Source organism: Arachis stenosperma, chromosome 5 (assembly GCF_014773155.1).
Source record: "Arachis stenosperma cultivar V10309 chromosome 5, arast.V10309.gnm1.PFL2, whole genome shotgun sequence".
Classification (NCBI taxonomy): Eukaryota; Viridiplantae; Streptophyta; class Magnoliopsida; order Fabales; family Fabaceae; genus Arachis; species Arachis stenosperma.
In genome coordinates this window covers 17,101,752-17,122,726 of record NC_080381.1, presented here as the reverse complement: position 1 = coordinate 17,122,726, position 20,975 = coordinate 17,101,752, and the positions used below count along the sequence as shown (strand labels likewise).

Below are 20,975 nucleotides of genomic sequence, written 5' to 3'. Positions count from 1 at the left end.
GATAATTTTGGAACTAATAAGTGATATTATGTGGTGCTCTAAAAAAAGCAAATTTAAGAAAGAAAAGAAAACGTGTCCGATATATTCCATGAGGATTTTGAATTATTAATTGCCTCCATAAAATCAAAGGAAAACCCATTATTGGGAATTCCACATGAAATCACACTGCCTTTGAATATATCTATATATCATTATTGTTAGACCACATTGGCTGGTGGAATTGGATAACTGTAAATTAAATATATTTAGTCTATCGGAAAAAAATTAATTGGAACTGGATAACTGAACTAAATGTATTTAGTCTATAGGAAAAAAATTGATAAATTAATTAAACACTTGTTTGAGTGAATTTTTCAAAAAAAAAATCGAGTATTTTTTAAGAGATTTTTAGAAAAGTAAAAAATTTAATATTTAGATTTTTGTATAAAAATATTTTTTATTTATTAATTATATTTAGGTATGTTAAAATATTTTTTAAAGTAAAAAATATAAATTGTAGTTTATCAAAAAATATTTTTAAAATTTTTTAAAGCTTTTATTTTTATTATTAAAAATTTACTAAACACTACAAAAAAAGATATGATTTTTTTTAACCATTTAATGATAACTAAACAGACTCTAAATTAGTCTTTCTTTTTGTAATAGATCGATTAAGAATAAAAAAAATAATCTTATTGAAAATATTATATATATGATATCAATCATACTACATATACATAAAAAATTAACTACCAAATTAATCACTTGTACAAAATATGAAATATATATTTAAAAGTAAATTAAATAACATATTTATATATTTATACACAATTATAGATGATTGATTGATTTTTGTGTGTACATAATAATTTGTTATTTTATATATAAATATAATTATTTTACTATGTAGGGTTCAATTTCTATTAAACCTCGAAATATTTTGGGTTGAAGAATAAAAGTTGTCCGAAGCTTGATCTATATTTAAACTGACCTCCCTCCCATAACCATAAGCATAAGCATAACCGCTTAATCACTTGCTATCTCTCAGCATTATTGTGTGAAGGGCTCATTCAGTAGATCCGGTGGTATAGCAAGCATGGGATTTCCGGTGGGATACACAGAGCTTCTCTTACCCAAGCTCTTCCTCCAAATACTCTCTCTCCTCTCTTTCCTCAGAAAACTCATCTCCGCTCTCTTCCACTACCTCGGCCTCCAACACTTCTTGGAACCCGACACCATCAACCACCACCCTCTCCACCCCCAATTCCAGTCCGTCTCCGCACTCCTCATCAGGGAAATCCTCCCGGTGGTCACGTTTCAGGAGGTGGCGGACCCGGCGGAGGAGAGCTGCGCGGTCTGCTTGTACGAGTTCCAAGGGGACGACGAGATCCGACGCCTCAGAAACTGCCGGCACATATTCCACCGGAGATGCCTTGACCGTTGGATGGGGTACGAACAGAGGACGTGCCCGTTGTGCCGGACACCGCTCATACCGTACGATATGCAAGCTTGCTTCAATCAGAGCCTCTGGGATGCTTCTGCCATCCCTGAATTCTCCTAGCTCTTTAATTTCTTCTTCTTCTTCTTCTTCTTCTTATTCTTCCTAACACTAATTACACTGAGCACTGCAAACACCTTTTCCTTCTTTTTTTTTTCTTTTTTTTTTTTTGTTTTTGTTTTTGTGCGTCAATCAAAAAGCTAAGGATCTAGATTCAGGGAAAGGATAGCTAGGAAGATGTTTTTGTTTACATGCTTGTTGTGTATGCTTGTATATATACAGCATTTCAAACAAAAATGAAAAAGAGAAAAAAAAAGCATCAGACTGTGCTTATATATCTATGTTTTTTCGTCTTTTTATTATTATCTCTTAACAACCGGGATTTGGTTATTACTTATTAGTCTTCGAGTTTTTGAGTTCGGATATCAGGTTTGTAGCTTTTATTTGTTACTTTCAATAAGTTTTAAGAACGTACATAATGCAACTATTTATGAACGGGGGATTGTGGGAATGTCAGATTTGTAGATTGGTGCGTTTGAATGAGGTAACTGTGTTTGCAATATGGGACTTACTATGATTTGGATTGATTGGTGATTCCAAATGGATGATTTATTGATGGCACATTCGACAAATTTGGAGTCACGGGAAAATTGAAGAAAGCAATGGCAACCTCTGTATATCATTTGTATGGAGTGGAATAGTAGTCGTAAAGATGGCGTAGAATATTTGGAATGCTTATGGTATTCATATTGGTGCTTCACTTGGTGGGAATAACAAAAGCATAGAGCCTAGAGCTGACTGCAACTGCAACCGAAAAAACTTCTCCACCATCTTGCCAGGGAACAAGAAGCTACCTATTATTGCCTCCTTATTCCTTTTTCTTAATACTTATTACAACAGATTATACTTAATTCATAGCGTCAAATGACAGGATAAATTATTATTTTTACAATAAGTTATGTTTAGGAGAATTGAGTGTAAAACCATCCTCTTGAGGGTTATTACTTATTAGACTGAGGCATTCCTCCTAAGGACATGCGGAGTTTCTCTCTTATTATGCATTTGACACTCGAGACGTTAAATTGTGAACGACAAAAGCCTGGGGGTGTTGGTATTTAGCATATTACAATTTTACTAGATTCCCCCGCCCTGCCAATAAGACTGGACTAGGGCCAACTGGGAACTCAATTTCAGCCTGTGGGTAATGCTCTGACCTTAACTATATAGTTTCTAAATTAAGAGTAAAAGTAATAAATCTATGAAGATTTACACTTCAGACAGTGAGACAGATTAATCTTTAAAAAAAAATTATCAATAAATTTTTTTATAATAATAAATATAAATACATTACCTTTAAATTAACTTATAATTAGGATAAAAAATTTTAATTTAAACTAATTTGTCGACATTTATTATCATAGAAAATATTGATATTTTTTTAAAAAAAAAAATTGATTTGTCTGAAGTATAAATCTTCAAAAATTTATTTGTCACTTTACTATTAAAATAATTAGATTAGAGGTGTAGATTTAGAATTAATACCGTAGACCCAGGATAAAAACTTTTATACTGTATTGTAAGTCAAAACTTGTATCTGACAATCTGACTGGACATGCATTTTTATTTAATGAAATTTCCTTGAACAAAAAAAAGAAAAGATTGAGAGCACAGAACATTGTACACGAGCTCAGAGTTTATAATAATAAAAAACAAAACAAAGTATACACAAATTGACGGGAAATCCAGAATAAAAAAAATGACGCCAAATTATCGAAAATTCACAGTACCATTGTCTCAAATCAGAAGTTTAATGAAAAATTTGTAGGGTAGAATCAACATAATAATAACAGTAGCTTCTATATAATGTCCATAACTGTGTACGCGTATCACCTAGGATAACCAGGAGGAGGATATGCTTGTGGAGCAGGAGGATATGCTTGTGGAGGTGGAGGATAGGTTGTTGCAGGGTAGCCAGGTTGTGGATAACCATAGGGTTGTTGTGGTGCATAACCAACAGAAGGAGGGACTTGCTGCTCAATGCGTGACATCTGCTGAGCCGGGGGAACAGCCATCGCGGGTTGGGGTCCAAACTTGCCATCGCGCTTATCCATTTCAATCTTGTGTTGAGTCTGCAATTAAAATTCATTATTATCTGTGATGAACTGTAAACACTTGTGCAACATAATGATAGACTATCTGAATTTACAAACTTACCTGCATGCAAGCACACACCCTACAAAATAAAATGAAATTAAACAAATTTAGTACAATGCCTTATTAATTTCATATTCAGCTGAAGTGCACAGTTAAATTATGACAGAAATGAAGAAGCCTTACGTGCAGTACACATATTCAGCTAAACAAGATAGCAACTGAGAAGCCTCATTAATTTCATCACTTCCCACGATTAAGGCAACAATAGAAAATATGCATGCAATTTGCTGAAGGCAAAACATGAAGCCCTGAACAGAAGAAATAAATGATCTTATATAAGAATATCATAGAAAATAAATAAAATTTTGAGCACCCGTGTTTGAGACAGGGAGAGGGCATACAATAATGCAATTATCACATTGTGTAGTTTGAATATTAAATTCATCTTGCAACAAAAATCGAGTAGAGGCCACCGAGTTGCCAAAGCAGAGGAAAACCTGAGAAAGCAGACGAGTAGTAAGAGCAAGGGAAAAATAATATATAAAATAAACAAAAACAAACATTCGCAGACATCCACTAAAATGACTTCCCTTAATGATCTATTAGAGCTGGTATGGAGGGGACTTCCCTTAATTTGTAAAGTTTTAAAAAAGAAATGCAAATACGGCAAGGCAAAACTGATTCACTAATCAATGTAAAGATCATAAAAATCTATAGTACCAATTACCTAGGCTGTCATTTTATCTTTACCTACTTTAGGTGGGAAACAGGTGAATTCAGCACCTAAATTGAGCTACAGTTCTTGTCCAAAAAAAAAAAATCAAATAACTTAAGGGATTATCAAACTATAGAAGGGGGCATGATTCCGAAACATTTTAACTATGATGAAAACATTTTCCAAATCAGATGATGGGAAAGCCAACAATTCGGAGATAGGTCTAAAGAAGCATGGAAAGTGGAAACATCAGAATTCCTAATACCATCCTAAATCGGCCTAGTAAAGGCATCACAGCGAAACCCCAAGCCCACTCAAGGGGAGGCATATTTGGAAATAATTTTGGAAAAAAGGAAGCAAAACATGTAAAAGAAAGTTTTACCTCTGTACAAAGGCAGAATTCAGGGCATCGGCTTTCTCCACACCGACCACTGCAGGGCATGTAACCAGCACAACATGTGTATCTGGAACAAACAAGATAAAACCACGTTACAGCAACAGACTACAGGACTACACTTTAAGACTCACAAGAACTTACACTATGAATTACCTTGACATATCATTGTAAAGAGCTCTTTTGCGGAGCAGATATGATACGCATGGAGCACTATAATGAGACAGCAGAAAATTCGCTCATTAAATAATTACATTTATGCCTCCAAATGTAGGTGTTAAAATTACAATCCAGCTGAAACAACTGAGATAAGTTTTAAGGCAAAAAAGGGTGAAATTGAAAGGTCACTGCTAAATGAGAGTAAATATTAAGCAGCAATCACTGAGATGGGTGATGCACTCAAAGCAGGAGTTAGGTTGAACACCTACATGATAAACTACTCTCATATGAATCCTGAGGATGCCTATACAACAATCATATCGACACTAGCCAATATGGTGCCCAATTTTTGTTCTAGTCTTAACCATTGCATCACATACATTGGTTCTATGCTCAATTGTTCTGGTCCCCATTTAAGGTTGTGAATTATGTTTCAAGTTCCAATCAAATACAGGACAAATAATTCAAAAAGAAGAGGAAACTTGATTTAAGAAAAGTCATATATTCCCTTCCTTATGATGAAGGAGACACCTATCTTCTTCATGGTAGTCTTTTCTTCTTGTTATATGTGAATACATCGTTATCAACCACTTTCTACCGGACAGAGACAAAGCACCATGAAAAGAGCAGGAGATCACAGTATCCAACTTTCCATGGCATTACAGATAACTTTTCCAATATTAAATCCGGTCCTTAAGACCTACTTTTCTACTTTGGGGGACAGATTCCCGTTGGTGATACAAGGATAACATACGGGGATAGGATACTTATGCTATAATATTAAAAATAAGGTATAGCCTAGGAAAAGATACGTTGGTTGCCATTCTCTAATATACTAAGAAGTTGAGGCATCGATTAATTTTGTTTAAAGTACTTGGAATTGAACCCTAATTCCATTAATAGTGGTGAAAATATAATAAGCAGAGACAGAAAAGAACAGGTAATAAAGTAATATAGTCAATAGAAGTCAAGGGGTGATTGAAGGACTTACCACCAGAGAGCGAAGCAGCAATCTGGAAATTATTGGAAAAAATGAATGAATTGGTGAGTGATGATGCAAATGCTAAGTGAGAGAGAGAGAGAGAGTGAGTTAGAGAAGTTACAAGGGGCATCGGCCTGAATGGTGGACATGAGATCGGTGTGCCAGAAATTGCGGTAATTCTGGCGGAGCTGCATCTTCTCAAGTTTCTGTTGAGAACCCATTCTTCCAATGCTTCTGCTTTCTTGTTCAACTCAGCTCAAATCGGAGGATCAAAATTCAAAACCCTAAGAAGAGAAGAAGAATAACGGTAGATCGGGATAATCTTGGAAGCAGTGTCCAATGCGGGTGTGGAATATATGGGTAGCGATTACTAAATAGTAATGGACAAAACGGCCAATTGAACAATTGCAGTGAGAAAGGGAGTGGGGTTCCAATCGAAGGAAGGGGGAGATGAGAGACGACTTTGAAGTTTCAACGTTGAACAGATCGAGACTAGATGACGCCTCCTTATTTTATGCTTTTGCACAATTCTTGAATTATATCTTAAGTTTTTAGGTACGTCTTTATGGTTTAGATAGTATATTTGTGGTCTTTTATTGGAATTTGATGTAAAAATTATGAATATGATCGCAGATTGGATCCAAATCTTAAAAATGTGGATATTAAATTTATCCAATAATTTTAGTGAATCAAATTGAGATTTTAGTCATTTAATTTGATCTGATTTATGTATAATTTTATATTTAGGTATAGTAAAAAAATAATAAGTAATCACTTATTTACTTAAATAAATATTAAATTTAAATTTTATTTTGTGTATATAATAATTTTTAGTCGGTCCAACTAAAAGATATCTTAAACAATAATAAAATATAATAAAAAATAATCATTAAAAAAAATTAAACTAACTTAAATTAATTTAATGATTAATTTATTAATTTATTTAAATAAATATTAAGAATTATTCTTGATTTGTCAAATTAAAAAATATTATAAATAATAAAAAAATTATTAGATTACAAAAATAAAAAATTAGTTATTATTAAATTTATAATTTTTATTATTTTTATTATAAAATATTGCTTAATATTTTTTTATTTAATACTTTTATTTGAGCGAAATATATGTATATAGATTTTATATAAAAATATTCTAACATTCTTCTTGACCTTTAATATCGTCTAATGGGTAAAGAAATTTACAACTAAACACCAGTAAACTAATAGAAAATGTCAATGAATCCGGCGAGCCGGCGAGGAAAAGAGATGTTTTAACTTTTAAGGGTTAATTATTAATTTATTATTTAAAAGATTCTGCGATTTATAAGAAGGTTTTTGAAAAATATTATTTATAAAATAATCTCTGATTTAAAAATATAACAAAAATAATCAATAATTATTATATTAATTATTTTGTAAGTGGCAAAAAAAGTTTAATTTTTAAATTTTTTTTAAATGTAATAATTTATAATAATTTTTAAAAAAAAATTATTTGACATAAATTATTAAATTTTAAAGATAACAAATTATTTTTTAATAATAATTATAAAAGTTTGTATTAAGATTTCATTTCTAATTTTTTTTAAAATATATGTTTAATATCTAATTCTTTTTATGATATTTTTAAATCTTTTAAAAATGTATTTATTGTTACTTTATTAATATCTTTTGAGATATTTTTGTGAGCGAGGTAAATTTTTGAATATTATTTTAATAAGTTATTTTAATTTTTTACTTCGAAAAGGTCTTGTTATGCTCTAACCGATAATATCATTGTATGTTATCTTTAAATTATTTTCAATGAAAATTATTATAAAAGAGTAAAATAATAAAAATAAAAGATAACTTGAAAAAATAATCAAAAAACGTCATCAATTTTATAATTAAGTGACAAAATTGGTCTCCTTTAACTTTTAATGAAACCGTGTAAGTAGCTGGGTTGGTCCTATCCTCCCTATTACATTTTTTTTGTGATGAACCAACATAATTTATTTTAGAGTTTAATTTTATTATATTGATAATATAAAAAATGTTACTCAATTATATAATTATATCTATTTTTTAATAATTATTTATGTTATTTTTACTGATATAGAATTATTTAATTAGATGTATATATGAAATTAATTTAGATTAAATTAAATTTTTTATTTTAATGATTCAATTTTCTCTCATACATTGTGGTACATTGTATATTGAATAAGAAAAATGTTAAACGTCAATTATTTTTAATATTTTTTATTTTTAATATATTCTTTTTAATTTATAATTTTAATATTTATCTTTAAAATATAAATTAAAGGATGTTTGAGATTCAGTTTAACCTAAATTTGATCTGGACTTAAGACATATTTTGATAAATTCAAATTTATTATTTTTAGCTGATGTTATTTTTTAATTAGATTTAGATTATGCTTCAGATCACTCGATTAAATCTGAAATTATTTTTTATAATAAAAGTATATACTTTATAGTGAAATTAATAAAATTATATTATACTTTATACTTTAATTAATATTTTTATATTATACGATATTATTTTATTTTAAAATAATTTTTTATTACTTTAATATATAAATTTATAAATTTATATATAACAAATTTATATTGAATCGATCCATTTAATCCAATTATTTTCAGAATGCTTTTAGGTTAAACTTGTTGAGTTTAAAAAATTAAAATATAATTAAAATAATTATTAAACATTATTGAGTTATTATCCAATTGTTTGTGTGATTGATTTTGTTTAGTGTGCACGAATTAAATTAATTGAAACTGTCTCAAGAAGCATAAAAATAAGTCCAAATTGAATCTAGCCCACACACACAATTATGGACCAAAAGTTATTTGTTCCATCACAAAAGTTTCTCATCAGATACAAAAACAAATCTCTAGCAAATAAAAGAAAGAAATCTGGTCCAAGATCATCACAAGTCCAGACGGTGGTTCATATCTAAATTTATTTCCTCAACTTAGTTGCTAACTAGGTAACTCAATTTCAATTTCATTTGAACCAAATTTCATATCACTGAAAGCCAAATTCTCTCTTCTTTCTTTTCTCTTCCATTTTATATCACATCACTCTGAAACAAGAAGAAAGAATGGAAAATTTTTTGAAATTAGGGCAAAGCAAAGTTCAGAAAGCAAGTTTTCAATTTCAAGCAAGAAGAGAAGTTTAAAGGGACTATAGCAAAAAAGCAAGATTACATCCAAGGGCAAATCACAAAAAAGAGGTTTCTACATTTATGCTTCATCAAAGAGTGTTGAAGAAATCTTCTCTATGCTAGCATCGAATGAAAAATTTCAAAAAAATAAAGAAAATGGTGCTCTGCTGTGAATCAACGCTAAAAAATCAAACTTGGGGTCAAAGTAAGAAGAAACGGTCCAGATTCAAAAGGTAGGAAGAACAATGTTGACAGAGAAGATTTAAGGTATGGTTGCATATCTGATTTGGTCACGGCTTCTATCTTCTCTCTCTCCTCGCCGCTGCTACATTTGATTTTGGAGAAGAAGTCAAACAAAGTACTGAAGCAAGTTTTTAGCCTAGGAAACTTCATTCCTCTATTAAAGGGATGAACGGCCAATGATTAAAGTAAGGAGAGTGAGCACTAAGTTTAGGTTCCCGTAGCTTACTGAGCTATCCATTCTTCTCCTTCATGGTTCTCATTGAATATTTTATTTTCTCAGTTTATTCTTTTTGTGTTTCATTAGTAAAAGGCAAAATGGTAAGGTTTGTAAGAAAAAATCAATGAGTGAAAAAAGACAGAGAGTTAAACTTAAAAAAAAAGTCATAGTTATTTAAAAAATTCTTTGTATGTATTTCTGTTTTGTTGTCATAATCCTGAGAAAATTCTCTTATAAGTTGGGTTAGTACTTTGCTATTGAAAGCTAGGGTGAGTTCCTAGTCAAGTCTAGTCTGGGTTAGAAACTGGATTTGTCCTAGATAGGATTGGTTAGAATCCTAGGGAGAATTGGTGAATGTAATTCTGTTGAAAGATAGTGAAATTTCATCACTATTGTGATGGAGACTGGATGTAGGCTATATTGCACTGAGTAGCTGAACTAAGATACATCTGTGTGTTATTATCCTTTCTCTTCTCTATTTCTGATTTTGCATTATAGGAGACAAAACAGAAGTATCTCCTGATTCTATTATTTAGCTACACTTCTCTCTAACACACCTTGCACATAATTCTGTTTTGGCTCCTACCACGTCAAGAGACAAAACCATGGACTCTCCTGTTTTCTTATCAAAGTATTTCAACAGAACTCAAGGGTGAAAGCAAAATTAAAAGGAGATCAAGATTCAACTCCCCTTCTCTTAGTCACTGATAACCATCGATTGGTATCAGAACTTGGTCTCAAAGAGATCAAGCTTCACATCTTGGAGGAAAGATTTTGATGGCGAACAATGTTGGTTCTAATACGGTGGTTACACACTGACAGAAAGACAATCCAACAACAGACCTCTATTCTTCAATGAAAAAAACTACAACTACTGGAAAGAATGAATGAAGATCTTTGTTCAATAAGTGGATTACAACCTCTAGAAGATAATCATGAATGGTCCTCAAATCCCTATAAAAACTGGCACTGATGGTATTATCACTCCCAAAACTGAAGCAGAGTGAAATGAAGATGACAAGAAGAAGGTGGAAATCATTGCCAAGGCTGTCAACATGCTGAACTGTGCAATCAGTTTTGAGAAAATATCTGAACGTTTTAAAATGCAAAACAGCAAAAAATTTTTTGGATAAACTCCAAGTTACACATGAGGGCACCACAGAAGTAAAAGAGACAAGGATTGACATGCTGAGCAAAGAGTATGTAATATTTTCTATGAAGTAAGGAGAATCAATTGATGACATGTTTAAAAGGTTTTCTATCATCATTAATAGCTTGGATGCTATAAAAATTACTCATTCTGAATAGGTGCTGGTGAGAAAAGTCTTCAAAAGTCTAACTAAAGAGTGGAAAACTAAGACTACTGTTATCTCTGAAAGTAGTAACCTAAGTCAAATGACCTATGATGAGCTAAGAGGAAAGTTACTAGCAATGAAATCACTCACTTAAAAATTGATACAAAAAAAGAAAGGAGTGGCTCTTAAATCTTGTATTGAATCATTGGATGATGAATCCAATGACTGTTTATCAGATGACAAGTTTGTGTTTTTTGGTAGAAAACTTAGAAAGATGAAGAAACTCAAAGGAAGAAGTAGAGGAGGCAGCTCAAAAGAACCAAAGAAGGACTTACGTAAGGTCATTTAGCACAACTACAGAGAAGCTAGACACTACAAATTTGACTGTCCAAAGCTGAAGAAAGAAGATAAGTTTTAAAAGGCAAGAAGAAGGAACTTATGGCTTTTTGGGAAGATCTAAAAAATGAAGAAGACGAAAAGTCAGACAATAATTCTCAAGCATGCCTAATGGCCGACCACAGTCACAATAATGAGTTTTGCCTAGCATCCAAGAAAAAGAATGACATGTAGTACTTGGATAGTGGATGCTCTAGACACATGACCAAAAAATTCACATACTTCATCAAGCTTGACCAATACGATGGAGGTTTTGTAACTTTCAGTGACAATGAAAAAGGAAAGATTGTGGCCGTAGGTAAGATTGGTAAGAGTTTCTCTACTTTCATCAATGATCTATTTTTAGTTGATGGGTTGAAACATAATCTTCTAAGCATTAGCCAATTATGTGATTTAGGATATTTGGTTATTTTCAAAAGGATGGAATACTTGGTTGTTTGTAAAAAATCTGGTAAAATCTTCTTTGTAGCTAAAAGATGTAATAATGTGTACAAATTTACCTTGGAGGAACTAAAAGAACAAAATGTAGTTTGTTTCACTTCCATTGAATCTGAAAAATGGTTATGGCATAAGAAATTAGGACATGCAAGCATGTTTCAAATTTCCAAACCCGTGAAAAAGAATTTGGTTAGAGGTCTTCTGAAAATAAAATTTGACAAAGACATCACTTGTGATGCTTGTCAATTGGGTAACAAACTAAAAATTCCTTTAAACCCAAGGATGACATTTCAACTCTAAAGGTCATTGAAAATGATATATATTGATCTTTTGGGTCATACTAGGATTCAAAGCTTAGGTGGTAAATATTACAGTTTAGTGATGGTTGATGACTATAACACCCTATCATATATAGTCTTATGCTTAAGTCATAAAATAGAGGTGGCGAGATATTACGATCACTAAAAATAAAATTTAGTATATATAGTAGTGTAAAAAATGATTATAACTAGGAGCCTTTGGAGAAAAAGGGGTAAAACAAAATCATTAAATTGAAAAGCGCAACACTCCGATCGATAACGTAACGAAGCAGATAAGGTAAGCTAACGCGAGAATATATACAAGAGAATGCAAAAAATACAGATATCAAGGCTAAAGACTCGGTTTGCAAAGAGAACCGGTCTGAGCATAGAAGTATACATACATATATATGGTAGGAGAACCCAAAAGAAACCCAAAAGACAAGCTACAGAACCTGTTTCTCCAAAATAACCTCTAAGAGGAGTTAATACAGCATATACATATATATATATATATATATATATAATACAATAAAGATAATAAGTATCTAAGTAAGTACATAGAATCAAAATAAAGTCCCGAGAGACAATGATCTTCGCTAAAACAGAAGTCTCCAACATGCCTCAGCAAGAAGCCTCACGTCCTGCATCTGAAAACCACAAAATCCTCATGAGTGAGAATCGGAGGTTCTCAACATGGTAACAATGCCCAAATATCTAACATATAATGTCTTGGAAAAACCGAAGGCAATCCTAGAACTCCTAATTCATAATCAAAGCATATAAACACAACTAAACCATGAGAAATGAAAATGGGCGACTAACTAAGGATCTTCAATGTAACTCAAACCCTCCGTTCCATATCCTTCGAACCTCCTAACCGCCACCAGTAATTTGATATGCAAACACAATTAGATCACACAAGGAAATGCACAAGTAGAAAGTAGATACGGTAGTTAGGCAATTAGCAAGTAATTATGCAGTCAATTAAGCATTCCAAACAAATCACATATAATGCATATGATGTATACCTGTCCTAGTGGCTGATGAGTCTCATCTGTCGGTTATAAAGCCAACCCGACAAGTCCTGGTAGCTAACCATTGGATTGTCCCTCTGTCGCGCATCCCCAACTCGAGTTATTCACAACATAATCATAATCATAATTCATATACAACACCCTTTTTGGTGTTTATTCACGGGGGCGAGCTCATCTAAAACTTTTACAGTGTCCGACCACACTTACGACATAAGGTCAGTAGAGTATCGAGTCTCAACCTGGAGCACGTGGTGGCTAGCCACTGCTCTCATCCAGAAAAAACTCGTATCTCAAATAGGTGGAGTGTAACAATCGCAATATCAATAACTTAGCATATATGCATTCATTCTCAGCCATAAATGAACATTCATCTCAGCCATCAGGCTTAAAATCATAATTCATAATCAGCCATAAACCATCATCACACACAGCCATTTGACTCATATCATACACAACACTCCACCATCCTCTTCAACAACTCATAACATCATCATTGGTCATGATACCTCAATATTTCCATTTTCTTCATCCATAAGTTACCCCCTTCCCTAGCTTCTTCTTAATTACTAGGCATTCTATATTGAATTAAGACTTAAAGGATGAAAATGGGGGTTTAGAAGCTTGAAATAGTGTCTCAGAAGGTTACAAGCTTGTTGGGAAGGTGAAACATTCAAAAACAAGGTTTTTATAAGAAAACAGGGCAGTGTGCGTACGCACAGGAGTAAAATTTTCCAATTCTTTTCACTCGCACAAGGCATGCGAACGCCCTTAACAAAACATCCTTTCCAACATGTGTGAGTGCACAGAGCGTGCTAACGCTCTCAGCAGTAGCCATATCCCTGTGTGTGCGTACGCACAAAGCTGTGCGTGCGCACAGTTTCAAAAAATCCACAGGGTGTGCGTGCGCACGCATACCAGAAATCACAAATTCTGCAGCATTTACAGAATTCAGATTTTAGACACCAACTTTCAACGATCATTATCTATTTCCACAGAATTCAGATTTCCACTCAACTTAAACCGTTTTAAAGCTTGTCAAATTATCTTTCATTTGATATAAAAAGCATTAAATTTTGAAAGCAGTATCTCAAGATATGATCCGTTGAATTTCATAAAAAATTTATTTTTACCAAAGTTCATAAACTTCCAATTTTCAAAACATACACCTCCAAATTCATTTAAACCAACCAAAACTTACCAAAATCAAACTCAAGCCTCTTCAACTCATATTTTAACATCTTCATTAAATTCACAATCCATCAATCCACCATTATGACCAATCTCAATCAAATAACTCAATTTCGAACAAAATATCAAATCATATATCTTTCCTCATCCCAAGTTCCAACAATACCAATTCCATCAACCATCAATAAATACAATTAATATCATCCTCACGATCAACATGGTTTCTCCCACAATTCAATATCAAACAATCATTAAGCATATAACAAAACATGCATATCTCTCATACATCATACCATCAACACATCCAGAATCCACTAATCACATACATAACAACACAATTCATCTCAACCAATCAACAACATCAATAGTTCAAATCCTATCTTAGGGTCTCTAGCCTAAGTTTTCACAACCACATTACATTTTAGATACAGAAAACCGAAACCATATCTTGACCGATTCCCGTTCAACCCGGAACACTTCAAAATCCAAATTTCAAGGTCCCAACACTTCACCAACAGATTTTCAAGCTTATTGCTCCACTCTAAAGCTTTCCAAAACCATCAATCAAGCTCCAATGTGCACACATACATTGCCTAATACACATATTATACACCCACACATATAATTCAATCACTATATCACAAAATTCCAAGTGTTTAGCTTAGGACTGAGAATTTTACCTTACCCAAAGATCAAAGAGGCAAGATTAAGCCTTTCTCTCAAGCTAATTGGATCCTATAACATCAAAAACTCAAAATCTCAACAGCTTTTATCCAAAATTTTCGAAATTAAGGGATGGAAATTCAGAGAGAAAATTGTGGCGTACCTCAAGAACAAAGTAGTGGGTTTTGTAGAGCTCAGCGGCGTGATCGTGTGACCGCAAACGGTGCAACGATCGGAGCTCTGGATCAAAAGTTATGATCAAAGGAAAATTGAAGTAAATGAGGGCAAGGGTTTGAGTTTCCCCGTTCCCTTTTCAGCGTGTGTGTTGTTTGAGGGGGGAGAGAGAGTGCTAAGCTCTCTAGTTAAATGAGGCTTGGCTGGACCTTGGGCCCGATATGGGTCCGGTTGACCCGGTTTGGCCCGTTCAACCCAATCTTGGGCCGATTTCTTTAAAATTGGTGTCAAAATTTTCATTTTAATTTTCTCTATCATATTAAACCATAAAAATCTCATTTCTTATTTTCTAGAATATATTATAATTTATGAGTTAATTGGTCATTAATTAACCAGGTTTTACAATGACTATACTAGGTTTGAATGTGTACTTTTCTTGGCTCATAAAAATAATATTTTTCTTACTTTTTCAACTTTATGCAAAAAGATTCAAAATAAAAAAGAATTGAAAATAGTTATCATAAGAAGTGATCATGGAAAAGAGTTTGAAAATCAAGATTTTTATTCGTTTTGTGATGAAATTGGTATTTTAATTTTCATGTCCTATAACACCTCAATAAAATAGGATTGTTGAAAGGAGAAATAGAAGCCTTCAAAAAATGGTTAGGGCAATGTTTTGTGAAAATGAAATTACAAAATTCTTTTGGGTTGTGGCTGTGAACACAGCTAGCTATATTTTGAACCAAACCATCATTCAAAAAATTTTTAAAGAAAACTCCATATGAGCTTTGGAGAGCAGTACCGCCAAATCTTAAGTACTTTCATGTTTTTGGATGCAAATGCTTTGTCTTAAATACTAAAGATAATCTTGAAAATTTTGATCTAAAATCTTATGTAGGTGTCTTTGTTGGTTATTTAACCACTAGTAAAGCATATAGAGTTTACCTCAAGGAACACCTAATAATAGAGGAGTCCATACATGTCACCTTTTGTGATTCTAACACTATTTCAAGTGTTATTGAAGAAAATGATACAGGAATTGAGTCTAAATTAAGCTCTGAAAGGATTCAAGGTGAAGAAAATTAAAAACCATCATTGGAGAATGCTGACCCTAATTCTGCAAAACAAAATGTAGGAGATAATTCTATTTTATCTCCTATTAAAGCAGAAATTTATAAAAATTTGAATAATGCAGAACCGAATCATGCCCAACCTGAGATTAATTCACCAAAGCCCAGAGAATAGAAGTTCTTGAAGAACTATCCACATGAATTTATTATTGAAGATCCATCTCATGGAGTTACCTCAAGATCCTCAAGTAGAAAAAGAGCCAAAATCAATAATCTTGCTCTTATATCACAAGTGGAACCCCAAAATGTGAAGGAAGTACTTGATTATTCATCTTGAATAAAGGCAATGGAAGAAGAATTAGTCCAATTTAAGAAGAATGAGGTTTGGACTCTCGTGCCTTATCCGAATGGTAAAAAAATAACTGGTACTAAATGGATCTTTAGAAATAAATTGGGTGAAAATGGTAGTGTAGTTAGAAACAAAGCTAGATTAGTAGCTCAAGTGTATGATCAAGAGGAGGACATTGACTTTGATGAGTCATTTGCTCCGGTTGCGAGAATGGAAGCAATAAGATTATTGCTCGCTTATGCAGCCCACAAAGGGTTTAAGCTCTTTCAAATGGATGTTATGTATGCCTTTTTGAAAGGTTTTATTGATAGAGAGGTATAGTAGCTCAACCCCCCGATTTTAAAAATAAATATTTCTCAAACTATGTTTTTAAACTCTCTAAAGCACTTTATGGTTTGAGACAAGCTCCTAAAGCTTGGTATGAAAGACTTAGCTCTTTCTTGTTGAAAAATGGCTTTCAAAGGAGAACTACGGATACAACTCTTTTTATTAAAGAATCTAATGATTATTTCATACTTGTTCAAGTTTATGTGGATGACATTGTGTTTGGATTGAAAAATGAATGTGTGATGAATTTGGAAAATTAATTACTAGTGAGTTTGATATGAGTATGATAGGAGAACTCACATTTTTTCTAGGACTCCAAATCAAACAAACACTGATAAACCACTATTTTATAGTTTATATTGTGTTTAATTGTGTGGTTTTGTCGTGATCCTTACCCACTTATTCATCAATTTAGCATGCATTCAGATTTCCTTCCTGAATTTATTACATGTTTGAAAATTGCTTCCTAGAGACTTTAATTATTTAATTTTAATTCTCCTTTATTCCATTCGATGCCGTAATTTGTGTGTCAAGTGTTTCAGACTTTATAGGGCATGAATGAGATGGAGATTGAAGAGGAAGCTAGCAAAAATGGAAGGAACACAAGAATTTGAGGAGATAACCAGCGAAAAGTGACGCGGTCGCATGGCTCACGCGACCGCGCGAAGGAGCGCAAATCGCAGTGACGCGGCCGCGCGGATTGGAAAGCACAAGCAACGCGGTAGCGTGGACGACGCGAACGCGTGAAGAGGAAAAGCGCCAGCGACGCGTCCGCATAGACGACGCGATCGCGTGACATGCGCGATCTGCATAAACTGCAGAATCTGAAACCAGCGACTTTGGACCCTATTTCGGCCCAGTTTTCGGCCCGGAACAGCAGACTAGAGTCAGAGAATATGCAGAAACAACAGAGACACATTCATTGAGTAGTTTAGATCTAGTTTTTCACTCTCTTAGGTTTTTCTCTCTAGTTTTTAGAATTTTAATTTTCAATTGATCTTAGCATTGGAACATTGAGAAGAGTTATTTTCCTCATCAAGACTTCATCACTCTAGTTTGTTCTCTTAACTTGGTTTTATTCTTCCATGTTCTTTGTTATGTTCAATTTTGTCATTCAGATACTTTTATGATTAATTAATGCAAGGATTATTTCTTTTTTATTTAATTTTCATTTCAATAATCATGTCTTCTTTTAATTCCCTTTCATGTGCCATGGATTCTTTATTTACAATGCGTGAGTAATTTCATTACTTGATGGGGAGTTGATTAAAAGGAACTCTTGAGTTGGAAGGATTGAAGGAAAAATTTGTAATTGGGTTAAATGTTGGATTGCTATCCTGTCACCGACGTCAATCCCTTTGAACTAAGTGGGTTGCAACTTGTGAATAGATCTGGCATTTCCACTTGTTTGACTTTCTCTTACCTAGTAAGGGATAACCAAACGGAACAACTATTAATTATAAATTAATCTTACAATCACACCATCAATGATAGAGATTCTAACCAATCAATTTAATTTCCAGTCAAGGCCTTTTATTTTTATTATTTAAAATTCCTCAATTTAAATCCCAATTTACTTAGCTCAACTCTTTTTGGAATATCTGATTAATAAAACATCACACTTTTCTGTAACTCGTTGGGAGACGACCTGGGACTTAAAACTCCCAGTAATTTTAATTTAAACTTTCAGTGACATATTTCTAAATTGATAGGCAGATTTTCGGTGAGTTAAGAACTATACTTGCAACGTAACCATTTAAATAAATTTTTAATTCACCAGCTTCTGCATCTCATCAAACACCTAGCATAATTTTTGTTCACCAAGGTAAATATGCCAAGGAGTTAGTAAAAAATTTGGTTTAGACAACTCCAAACCAATGAGTACACCAATGCATCCTAATTCCAAACTTGAAAAGGATAAAAATAGAAAAGATGTTGATGAAACAAGGTATAGAGGTATGATACAATCTCTCATGTATCTAACTTCCTCTAGACCTGACATTGTTCATATTGTAAGTGTGTGTTCTAGATTTCAATTTCATCCAAAAGAATCACATCTTTCTGCTGTGAAAAAGGATCATTAGATACATAAATGGCATGGTTGATTTTGGCCTTTGGTATTCCAAATCTGATGAATTTTGTGTAGTGGATTATTGTGATGCAGATTTTGCCGGAGATCATGTTGATAGAAGAATCACTTCAGGGATTTTTTACTTCCTTGGACAGTTCTTGAATATGTGGTCAAGCTAGAAGCAAGGTACTGTTGCTCTATCCACGGCTGAAGCAGAATATATCGCAACTTCCTCTTGTTGTTTTCAATTAATTTGGCTTAAAACACAACTTGTAGATTACAAATTGCATGTCAAAAATATCCCTTTGTTGTGTGACAACTTGAGTGTAATTAATATTTTTAAAAATTCTATTTTACACTCAAGAACTAAGCACATTAAAGTAAGGTTTCACTCCATAAGAGAACATGTGTAAAAAGGTACTATTGACATACAATTTGTGAAATATAAGGATCAATTGGCTGATATTTTTACAAAATCTCTATATGAAGATAGATTTTGTAAATTGAGAATTGCTCTTGGAATTGTTGATGCTGAGTTTTTGAACTAAATATGCTTAATTTATGTTCTAGTTATTTTTGTCTCTTAGGTCGTCAGGAGACAAATTGTACAAATGATGACTCCCTCTAGATTCCATGAAGATCTAAAAATGCATTGATCTGAAACTGAACCAAATCTATGATGGTCCATTGTGTTTCCTTAAAATCATCACTAGACTAAGAAAAAGATAATCTGTTCTATGAAGTGGACCTCATTGCTTGTTTTGATCACCAATATCAAAAGAATATTTGCTTTTAATTTATTAATTTTAATATCTCCTCTCAAGTCAAATCCATTCAGTTTCTTTTCAAAATCCTTGTTTGACTTGTCACATCAAAAGTGTCTGCTTTGTTTTTAAAATTAAAAAATCTTTAAATCACGTTCTCATTTATTTTCTTTTATGTTTTCAAAGAATTTATGAGAATTTAAAACAATTATTGATTGATAACTTCTCATTTTCTCCCATTACTCCACCACTTCCACATTTTCTTTTTTTTTTCCACACTCTTTATTTCTTTCACCATGAGAAAGAAAGTTGGAACACGAAGAGGAATAGACACTATCAGACCCCCATAAAATCCACCATCCAAACCACAAGCCTACACTCACATTTATATACATTCACACTCCTCTTCCTCTCACTCTTCTCAACCACCTGAGCCTATGGCGAGAACCATGACCACAAATACAAGGCCTTCATTGACTTCTAAGAGGAAGGCACTTCTGGGGCTAAAATGGTGAAAGGAAAAAGACCAATGACAGATGAGGAACCACCATCCTCTCCTCCTCCTCATTTATCTTCTCGTCCTCCAGGACGTTCGACCCACTCTTTTCATCCATCTAAAGGTAACAAATGACCTTTTCTTTACTCCGTTAAGGAACCCGTTTACCCTGATTCATTTGCCTTCAAATCCTATTTTGGTAAATGACTTCACTCTCACTTTGATCCTCAATGGTTTACTTCTTGCATGGATTTTGAGTTTCACAGAGACATTGTCTCAAAAAAACCCCTGTGCTCCTCTTATGTTGCTGATTTAAAATCTTTGACTGATAAAGGAATTGACTTTGTTGAAAATTTTAGAGCATTAGATTGGAAAAGGCTGTTTGAAATTCGAAAACCTATTTACTCTGATTTGGTCCGAGAATTTTATGCTAACATGCACTATAATGAGGCTTGTGTTCACTCATATGTTAAAAGCTGCCAAATCTTTTTGAATCATGAAAATATCAGTGAATCACTTGCTTACACTGATGTAGGAGAAAATGCCTACATTTCTAAAAAATAGGATAATAATCTTGGAGTTTCATACCAAGATGTTTTGATCAACATATGTGAGAACATTGACGTTAGGATTTCCTGCTAGTAAAGAATTTTGTAAAAATATAGTCGCGTTGTGAGTATAGATTCTAAACCAACAGAAAATCCCTTCGTATAAACGTTTTGGTTGTCACAAGTAACAAAACCCAATAAATTTATAAACCGAAGTATTCAAACCTCGGGTCGTCTTCTCAAGGAATTGCAGGGAAGTATGATTTATTATTGGTTATGAAAAAAATAGTGTTTGGGTTTGAAAAAGGTTTTAAGCAAGAGAAATAGATTGCAAGAATTAATAAATTAATAACTAA

At 32.8% G+C, this 20,975-nt stretch overlaps 2 protein-coding genes across 2 annotated transcripts; one reads left to right on the top strand and one right to left on the bottom strand.

The window, feature by feature from the left end:
- Positions 1-952: 952 nt before the first annotated feature.
- LOC130982867 (brassinosteroid-responsive RING protein 1-like) lies at positions 953-2,416 on the top strand. Its single transcript, XM_057906989.1, has one exon. The coding sequence runs from the start codon at positions 1,076-1,078 to the stop codon at positions 1,538-1,540; it is 465 nt and encodes a 154-aa protein (XP_057762972.1). The 5' UTR covers positions 953-1,075; the 3' UTR covers positions 1,541-2,416.
- An 809-nt stretch (positions 2,417-3,225) lies between these two features.
- Positions 3,226-6,411, bottom strand: LOC130982736 (uncharacterized). Its single transcript, XM_057906810.1, has 8 exons — positions 6,003-6,411; positions 5,891-5,912; positions 4,897-4,953; positions 4,729-4,810; positions 4,033-4,128; positions 3,815-3,939; positions 3,692-3,710; positions 3,226-3,606 (listed from the first exon to the last, which is right to left on the bottom strand). The coding sequence occupies exons 1-8, from the start codon at positions 6,100-6,102 to the stop codon at positions 3,364-3,366; spliced, it is 744 nt and encodes a 247-aa protein (XP_057762793.1). The 5' UTR covers positions 6,103-6,411; the 3' UTR covers positions 3,226-3,363.
- Positions 6,412-20,975: the final 14,564 nt, after the last annotated feature.

Coding starts and splice junctions, on each gene's coding strand:
- LOC130982736 (XM_057906810.1), bottom strand. CDS start 6,102: ATGGGTTCTCAACAGAAACTTGAGAAGATGCAGCTCCGCCAGAATTAC. Junction 5,913..6,002: donor CATTCAGGCCGATGCCCCTT/GTAACTTCTCTA, acceptor AATAATTTCCAG/ATTGCTGCTTCGCTCTCTGG. Junction 4,954..5,890: donor TGCTGCTTCGCTCTCTGGTG/GTAAGTCCTTCA, acceptor GTCTCATTATAG/TGCTCCATGCGTATCATATC.
- LOC130982867 (XM_057906989.1), top strand. CDS start 1,076: ATGGGATTTCCGGTGGGATACACAGAGCTTCTCTTACCCAAGCTCTTC.